Source organism: Garra rufa, chromosome 17, assembly GCF_049309525.1.
Source record: "Garra rufa chromosome 17, GarRuf1.0, whole genome shotgun sequence".
Taxonomy (NCBI): domain Eukaryota; kingdom Metazoa; phylum Chordata; class Actinopteri; order Cypriniformes; family Cyprinidae; genus Garra; species Garra rufa.
The window spans coordinates 11,279,415-11,287,687 of NC_133377.1; the positions used below are offsets into that span (position 1 = coordinate 11,279,415).

The 8,273-nt window shown below is 33.4% G+C and overlaps 1 protein-coding gene and 2 non-coding genes across 4 annotated transcripts in view; 1 reads left to right on the forward strand and 2 right to left on the reverse strand.

Annotated features, from left to right (window-relative positions):
• Positions 1 to 1,375, forward strand: part of LOC141289472 (protein NLRC3-like) — a 30,984-nt gene extending 29,609 nt beyond the window's left edge. For both annotated transcript variants that reach the window (XM_073821574.1, XM_073821575.1), the window contains 2 exons: positions 239 to 412; positions 1,110 to 1,375. In XM_073821574.1, the coding sequence (XP_073677675.1) occupies positions 239 to 412; positions 1,110 to 1,128 (193 nt within the window). In that variant the 3' untranslated portion in view covers positions 1,129 to 1,375. The remainder of the gene's footprint in view (positions 1 to 238; positions 413 to 1,109) is intronic.
• A 4,609-nt stretch (positions 1,376 to 5,984) lies between these two features.
• Positions 5,985 to 6,115, reverse strand: LOC141290392 (small nucleolar RNA SNORA9). Its single transcript, XR_012340135.1, has one exon. It is a non-coding gene; the product is annotated as a small nucleolar RNA SNORA9 (small nucleolar RNA).
• Positions 6,116 to 6,395: 280 nt separating this feature from the next.
• On the reverse strand, positions 6,396 to 6,527 carry LOC141290391 (small nucleolar RNA SNORA9). The gene has a single exon (XR_012340133.1). It is a non-coding gene; the product is annotated as a small nucleolar RNA SNORA9 (small nucleolar RNA).
• Positions 6,528 to 8,273: the final 1,746 nt, after the last annotated feature.

Sequence of the window (8,273 nt, forward strand, 5' to 3'; positions counted from 1 at the left end):
GAGTATTATTTCTAGTGTTTATTTACTTTTTTTTAACCAATTTGATTTTTCAACCAGTGGAATGTCTTTGGGTTTGAATGATTTTAAATTATTTAATTTGAATTAAACTTTTATCTTTAACAAACACAAAAAATTATGACTGCATGGTAAAGCTTTTACAAATTTTACTTTCTCGTAAACACACATTATTTTACAATATCAATGTCCCAAATAGTAGCATTTTTCCTTGACTCTGCAGGTTGTATAACTGCTGCATTGAAGAGAACGGTTGTGCCGGTCTGACTTCAGCTCTGAGATCCAACCCCTCATACCTCAAAGAACTGAATCTGAACTGTAATAAACCAAGAGATTCAGAAAGAAAGTTGCTCAGGAACTTGGTATGGGATCCACACTTTAAACTGGAGAAACTATAGTAAGTTATTACTCTTTAATATGATAATGTTTGCAACAAGTATATATAAGAATAAGCTTAAAGCAATGTTAAGCACCCACAGTAGGTACACTGTCTGAGGCGGGAGATAGGAGTGTCCCAGAATAGTCTCTCCGCTTAGCATTTAAAGAGATGGTTTACAAACAAAAATATGATTAAACGATGACAATATTTATTTTTGGGTGCACTATACCTTTAAATGTGTCACCATCCACTCACGCCACTTCTGACAGGGAAGCAAAGTAGTCATCGTTGATGAAATTAGTTAATGTGGTTAGGAGTCTTTCAAGGGATAGTAGGAAAGCAGCAAAAGAGCAGAAGAAAACACACATGCATACAGAGACAATATTACAGAGATTGGATCTAAGAAAATAGTAGTTGTCTTAATTAAGTCCTGAGATTTCTTCACTTGACACTACATTTGGAATTATTTTTGTTTAAGTTTTGTATAAAAACAGTATCCCTCACAATCATCTAAATATCAGAACAGCTGTGATTCTAAGCCCCACAATTTTGTGTGAAATTGATTTCATTGTTAATGATAATTAAGCAAAGTCACTCATCTAAATGGATCTTTTGAATAGAAAATGTATGTATATATGTATATATATATATATCTTTTTTGACATGTTTAATACTTAGCATAATGTGTAACCTAATATTTGATCTTTCTCCCCAGTTTTCATGTACTGCGTTGAGCCTCACCTGTAAGAACTACTTACAAATGACAAACCAAACAACAAGTACACCAGCACAAATAAACCCACACTGAATGCATAAAAAAATAACGGGTTTTGAAAACGTAATTTCAGCATTTTAACCAATAGTGTGTCATACATGTACATTTGAGCTGCCATTTGACATATTTGATGTGCTTCATGTATGTGCATTGATCAATGTTTATATGTGAACTAAAGCATAAATTAAATATGTTCATATAAAGCAGTACGTGTGTGTGTGTGTGTGTGTGTGTGTGTGTGTGTGTATATATATATATATAATATATAAGAGAGAGAGAGCACAATCCCTTACTTTATCTACGGAAAAGTCATTTAAAATAATGTATTAAACCCAACAATGTATTAAACCCAACAGTGTATGTATATATACAAATATAGTTGTGCTCAAAATTATTCATACCTTTAGTAGTATGGCAGGCAGAAGTTTTGATTTTGATGTTTGTTTGTGGATCCAATCATGGCCCATTGTAAGATTCCAGCAGGTACTGTCCGTTTTCATTTTTTTTTTTTTTTTTTTTTTTTTTGTTGTTGATTGAAACACAATTGAAGCATATTTAGAAACCTTTAAATATACAAAAATGCATGCCCTCTAAAGGCAAAGTACAGGAACTACCAGTGATGCACGGGTAGATGTATAAACAACCCGACCAACGTTTTCAACTCGGACTGCAAAAAAAAAAAAACATATATATTGTTCCTGACACCAGCGATTATATGCGGCTATGTGGTGGAGATGCATTCACTGTCAAACATCATTCGGCATTAAGTAATTTTGTCAAAAGAAATGTTCTTGATTACAAGAAAAATACAGATTGTTCATGTTGTGATTTATTTTGTCTTTCCTTTATACAGATTTAAATAGTTTCGTTTTCGAAGTACTCTAAATTATGTCTGATTCTCCGATGTTAAATATGATCAAGAATTATTTTTTCGATCTACAGTGTAATAGAAGTTTAGAAAAAGATTAGCCTATAGCCCTAAATATATAGACAAGCTAATTCCTTTTTTCTTAACTTTTAACTACTTCTAAAAATGATCAAGAATATTAAATCAACTTAATAGGCTAGGTTAACGAATTTTCTCATACAAACATAACGAATGCACTTCAAAACAAAGTTTTCATATATAAATTCAGGAATCAAGTATATGACAATAATATTATTTTATATATATTGTAAAGCTATAATAGTTGTATCAAATGAATAAAGAAATTATAGTGCCTTGAATTTATTAAGTAATGTTTAATTTCGTTTGTTTCGCTCTCTGGAAATGTAAAGATTTTTACTTGGAATTTGTTTTTAATCCCTGGTTTCAAACAAGCATATACATGAGATAATTTACACGTTTAAAAATAGTGCTAGAAATTTTATAATTAAGGAAATTAATCAGACCTAGGCATTTGAAAAGACATAGTGAAATGTGTCTAATAATTCCAAAAAGAAAGAGAAGCACTGGACATAATCAAAATATGAGACATTAGGAAAACCGTTTTCTTAACAATTAAGATGCTGCATGTGTTTATCCAGTCCAATCGAAGAGTGCTTCTCTCCCCCGACTTTCCCAACAAAAATCCCACCCCCCTCTCAGAAAATACATAAAACTGACATTACTGAGCTATATGCGGTTAAAAGTAGCCTATTAAAATGGTACAATGAAATTGCTCAGTTCAACATGTTGGGAAATCGGGCATTTTGTCCGTGTCAGCATTTATTCAACAGTTAATAACGCTCAACATTCAAAAGGTAAATATTATTCAGCCAATAAAGTGTAGGTCTATGTAATTCATAGAAAATTGTCTAGTAGCCTACTATATAAATTACAAAGGTTTAATTGGCATCTTTATTTCAAAGGACTCGACAGACCGCGACCCGAATATCATTAAAAATATTTCTGGATCACTCGTAACAGCGGGTAACCACGGGTGACCGCAGGCACCCGCTCATTTTGGATCAACCCGCGCATCACTGGTAACTACGCCAACACTGAAACTGAGGAAAATGCCTTTAAAGTTTTTACACCAGCTAGTCAAACATTTTGACACTCTCAATTCTCTGAAACGGGACAAAATATGAACGAGGAGACTTTGCCACAAGACAAAACAGTTGTCACAAATTCAATTTTAAAGGAACACTCCACTTTTTTTGGAAATAGGCTCATTCTCTAACTCCCCCCGAGTTAATAAGTTGAGTTTTACCGTTTTGAAATCCATTCAGCCGTTCTCCTGTTCTGGCGATATCACTTTTAGCATAGCTTAGCATAGATCATTGAATCCTATTAGACCAATAGCATCACGTTCAAAAATAACCAATGAGTTTCGGTATTTGTCCTATTTAAAACTTGACTATTCTGTGGTTACATCTTGTACTAAGACCGGTGGAAATGCAAAGCTTCAATTTTCTAGGCCGATAAGATTAGGAACTACACTCCCATTCCGGCGTAATAGTCAAGGAAGTTTGCTGCCGTAATAAGGCTGAAGCAGGAGCAGTAATACCACGCAGCACATGTGCAAATGCTAAACTAGCTAAAAATCAACTTATTAACTCAGGGGGAGTTGGAGAATGAGCCTATTTCCAAAAAAAGTGGAGTGTTCCTTTAAGCCTTAAAGGTCCACTGAAGTGCCTTGAAACACGCAGCGTTATTCTATGTGAAGTACTTTTAACTGAAACAAAAACATATCGCCCAGCCCCGCCCACTAATTTTGAATAGCCAATAGCGTTCCATTAATATCTGCTCGGGCAAGAGCCGTTGAGCTCGGTAAAGCCGCATTTGTAAGCTTATGACAGCCACAGACTAATAAATCACCCACAGGTTCAATATGAAACTCTTGCTAAAACGAAATGATCATAATCATGCTGAGGCTGTGTAGTTTAATACATGCCGATTGCACATATGATCTGCTCGTGTATTGCGTCTCTGTGTAGGGGGCGGGACACTACGGACTCTAGAGAGCATTTGATTTGGACAGAATGTTTGATTAGAAACTGAAGTGCACGGTGATATCATCCAAATCCTTGATTCATATTGGCAGAAGTAACGAGACTAAGTTTTGAATGCTCATATCTTGTAAACACAAATTTTGTCATTGTTTTGAAGCACACTAGCTTATAGATAATCTTAAGGCTAATAAATTCATACTAAAAGCCAAAAAAAAAAAAAAAAAAAAAATTCATTTTGATATCAGGGGGACTTTAACTAAATTTTGACCAAATGTGTAGTTATTGTGCTTTGCCTTTGGAGGGCAGTCAAAGCGTATTTATAATGTATTTATGAATAAAAATATGTGGGCAATACATAAATACGCTTTGTTTTTATATATTCTTGTATTTTAAATAATTCATTAGTGTATTTTAAGTGTATTGAAATGTTTCAATTGTATTAAAAGTGGTAACAAAATACTATCTCAGCATTTCCAAAAATGTATGTTAAAAGCACATTTTAGTTCTGCTTCATGGTGTCTCAAAATAGCACAGTTTAGTACACTTGGATGATCTTCCCCCGGTTTCACAGACAAGGCTTAAGCCTAGCCCTAGACTAAAATGTAAGTCTGAGCTGTTTGAACTGAAAGAAACTTGCACTGACTGGTCTGAAAATATATCGGTGCCTTTGTTTTGTCTCAAGATACACAACAGTAATGTTTTTTTTTTTCTAAGCATGTTTATTAAAATTACTTAAATATCCTAATTGAACTATCTGCTAATCCTAGCTTAGTATAAACCCTGTCTGTGAAACCGGGCCCTTAAGTTTATCTTAAGTACTAAAGAATAACTTCTAGTATATGAAGTACAAAATTAGTGCATGAAAACAGAGCACTTTAAGTACATTAGGGAAGAGCAAGTAGTGTACTTAATGTATTTGTGTACTTTTTCACCTGGGAATGTAAGTGCAGTTCTAAGTGTATTAATATTAAGTTGCACATTAAGTAGCACATATTGGAAAATGAAATTTTAACTATAACATTAATATATTTCAAGTAGATTTAAGTTCATTTTGATTTATCTGACTACACTAAAAATAAATAAGTTTTAGTGCTAATTAGCATTTTTATATTAAGTCTACTTAAGTAGCACATTTGGGAAAATATAATTTTAACCATTACTGATATTTTAAATAAAATCAATTTAATTTAAACTTAAGGTAACAATATACAAGTGTACTAACATTGAACTAATTTTTAAAGCATTCAAAACATACTTAAGAAATGCACTAATTAAACTCTTTGTATATTTTTGCAGTAGTACACCTTGTTGCAATGTACTAAAAAAAAATAATTTAAATATCAGTTGTATTTGCATACTTTCACAATTGCACTAAAGTAAAAGTATACTTTTAACTAGTGTATTTATAGTGTATCATTTTTTAAAATTTAGCACAAAATATAAGATTGTACTACTAATATACTTTCTTGTATTTTATTTTAGTGCACTCAAGTACACTTTATTGTTACATGGGCATGCCACCTACAGGCTTGAGAAATAATAATAAAAAAAAAACCACAAGTTTCTTTTAAAGATTTTTGCTTTTTATTTTCAGCAGAACATTAATTAATCCAAAAACAAATTACCAAATAAAAGCTCCTGGGTTATAACACTACTCAGCATTTCAACAAACGCACTAAAAATAATGTAAAATATCAATGTCACTGAATGCTATATGTAATACTGTCCTAATATCTTGCCTTAATCAAAATGACACTTGATGCAACACCACAGCAAGGCTGAGCTTCCTCCCTGTAAATGACAAAAAAAAAAAAAGCAATTTAGATTGTATGGGAAGATCACTTTCTCCTGTAAAATAAGATTATAGACAGCTAGTTGAAATGTTTGAAGATTATATAACCATGCTGCGCAGGGCACCGCAGCAGGCCTCAAACCACCTCAATCTCTCTAGCAGACATCTCAGGAAAGGCAAAAGTCACAATGACTTGACCTTGCTGGTAAGCCTGCAATTATGACTTCTCTTTTAGAGAAAGCGTAACTGAAATTATATTATAATCCTTTGCTTTGAAAATGGATATGAATTATGTTTACCTAACAAACTCTTCTTGTAGCAGATGTGAGATAGAAGCTCCTCGCAAAGATGCCATCAAACTCACCAGATGAACGTTCTCTGAAGGCTTCTAGGAAAATCCATTTTGCTGCAAGAGAAAGATAACTTGAGTACATTTCACAAGCAAAAGGTTTGCATTGTTTAAAATTCCAGTGCCTCAAACACATGTTTGAAGTATTGTTTGTCTGAGGTTTCTATAACCATGCTGTATAGAATGACCAGCACGGCCTCAAACCACCCCATTTCTATTTAGCAGACACGATAGGAAAGGACAGAGCCACTTTAGGCTCAACCTCGCTGACGGTCTGCAAGATATCGCACTAACGTTACATTCATGACGCACTACAACCTGCTTAATAACAATTTAGTTACCATAAAAAAAAAAACATTAACTATTGAAAATCCAATTACTTTTACATGTAAATAAAACTACAAAACAATTTAACTTAAGGAACACAGGCATCCGAGCTGGTATCACACGTGTCCCCTTGTGACCACGTGCTTTTCAAAAAAAAAAAAAAAACTTACTTAAAAAATACAACGCAAAAATTAAGACAGAATGTAAAGAAGTGTATTAAAATACAAATCTTAATCCTAAAGTTTTTTACAGTTAGTTACAGTTAATAGCAGACAAGAATAGTTAACTTACTACTATAGCAATTTAAAAATACTCCTTACAAATTTGTACGCCTACTGTATCATATAAAAGTAAAATGAACTACAAATAATCTGTTGTGATATATTCGTAGAGAAAATCAAATCTCACCTTTAAAGAGAGACGAGAGAGAAGCCACCGCTCGCACTGCGGTCTTCTAAGAAAGAATGATTCGGAAACACGTCATTACATAGACTCTTTTTCTTCTTTTGAGGTTTAATGCAGCTCGCTTTGGCGGTTTACTGCCACCAACTGGACAGACATGTGGTGCATTGAAGAAAAATATAATAACGTATTCTGATATAGAAACTTAAATCAGCTCCTTAGAACATTTACTGTAATAATATAGCATACACCATTCTGGACAATTGTTAGAAAGATTTGCAATGTTATTTTGACGTCCGTGTTTGTTTGTTTTTTCTTCTTCCTCCTGAAGATCAGTGCTTATTTTTTATATAGACTAGTAACTAAGCCTAAACTTTTTTTTTTATCATGAAAGTTTTTTTTAAAATTATTATTCACTTTCATTACTTAGACAAGATTGTTTGTGAAACTTTTTTTCTCCATTTGGTCCGCAAATAGCTAATATCAGCTGCAATAACTATTCAATTATTCATGGCAGCTTTAATTTAATCTTTTGATGTTTTCTGAACATTTAAATACCATTTCGCAAATAAATATTATTATTTTAGGGAGATTTGACACGTCTAATTGAAGAGAACGTGATGTAAACCGAGACGTTTTCGTTTATTGACCAAAAGAGGGAAGCACATCATCGTTAATTCAATGATAAGAAACGAATGTAATGTTATGCTAGTTAAAGTCAAATAAATGTTATTCGTTTTGTTAATGTCTGTAAAAAATAAATTACACATTTTTAAAATCGAATATATTGTTATACGTATTACATTACATTATAACATATTAAAGGATAATTCAGTCTCATTTAATGCACCTTATGATGGTTAAATGTGCTCTGATTATCTCTAATGATTAAACAATAGTTTAAAACAAGACAAGGTGTTTAGTAGTGATTATTGAGCTCCACATCCGTCCGCCTTCCATGCCACTTACTCCGGGAAACGGAAGTGCTGACGTACAGAAGCAGTATTGGAGTGAAGAGGTTAGGAGAACGTTCTGGGAACCTTCTATGAACATAAATAGAACGTCCCTATTGGTTAGCCAGGAACGTTTTCTTAACGTAAATAGAACCCCTTTGGGTTAGGGGAGCGTTCTGGGAACCTACTGGGAATGTTCCGAGAACGTTGCGGGAACATTCCCGGAAGTTTTCCCTTAACCTAAAGAGAACGTTCCAAGAACGTTTCTGTAACGTTGAGAATGTCCCCGGAACATTCCCAGTAGGTTCTCAGAACGTTCCCCTAACCCAGAGCCGTTTAGAAAC